Source organism: Buceros rhinoceros, unplaced genomic scaffold (assembly GCF_000710305.1).
Source record: "Buceros rhinoceros silvestris isolate BGI_N320 unplaced genomic scaffold, ASM71030v1 scaffold27775, whole genome shotgun sequence".
Classification (NCBI taxonomy): domain Eukaryota; kingdom Metazoa; phylum Chordata; class Aves; order Bucerotiformes; family Bucerotidae; genus Buceros; species Buceros rhinoceros.
The window spans coordinates 1,168-1,635 of record NW_010414994.1 but is presented as its reverse complement, the minus strand read 5'-3'; the positions used below and the strand labels follow the sequence as shown (position 1 = coordinate 1,635).

The 468-nt window shown below is 67.1% G+C and overlaps 1 protein-coding gene across 1 annotated transcript in view; it reads right to left on the bottom strand.

The window, feature by feature from the left end:
- Positions 1-468, bottom strand: part of GMIP (GEM interacting protein) — a gene marked incomplete at both ends in the record, with an annotated part of 3,561 nt that overhangs the window by 1,935 nt on the left and 1,158 nt on the right. Inside the window, 3 exons of the mRNA XM_010137283.1 lie at positions 4-96; positions 177-275; positions 400-468. Of these exons, the coding sequence (XP_010135585.1) occupies positions 4-96; positions 177-275; positions 400-468 (261 nt within the window). The remainder of the gene's footprint in view (positions 1-3; positions 97-176; positions 276-399) is intronic.

Here is a 468-nt window from a genome sequence, read left to right as displayed (position 1 = left end):
TGCACTTGGAGGGACCCCGCAGCTTCCGGAGCCGGTGGGTCTGCGCCGCGCCCGAGAGGGCGACGTTCTTGAACTGCTGCTGGGACGCGCCGTTTTCTGCGGGAACAGCGCGAAAGCGTGACGAGGAACCGGGGTGCTGTTCCCGCCCCGGGGGCCGGCCCCGCGCACGGCCTCACCGTTGTCAAAGGCTTGCAGGGAATCGCGCTCTTCCAGGTCCTCCGAGGAGGACACGGTGCTGGTGGATGGAGCCTTCAGCAGCTTCCTGGAGGAGCTCCCTTGAAGGAGAGAAAAGAAGCGGCTCTTCCCGTCCTCCCGCTGCGCAGGGCGGGCAGGTGAGGGCCTCTTCCCGCTTTGGGGGGTCTTGGGGTGATACTAGGGCAGAACTTCCGCAGCTCTCACCTGGGCTGGAACTGGGCGAGTCAAGGGAGCGGGACTCACAGCTGCCCCCGAGGCTGTCAGTGTCGCCGC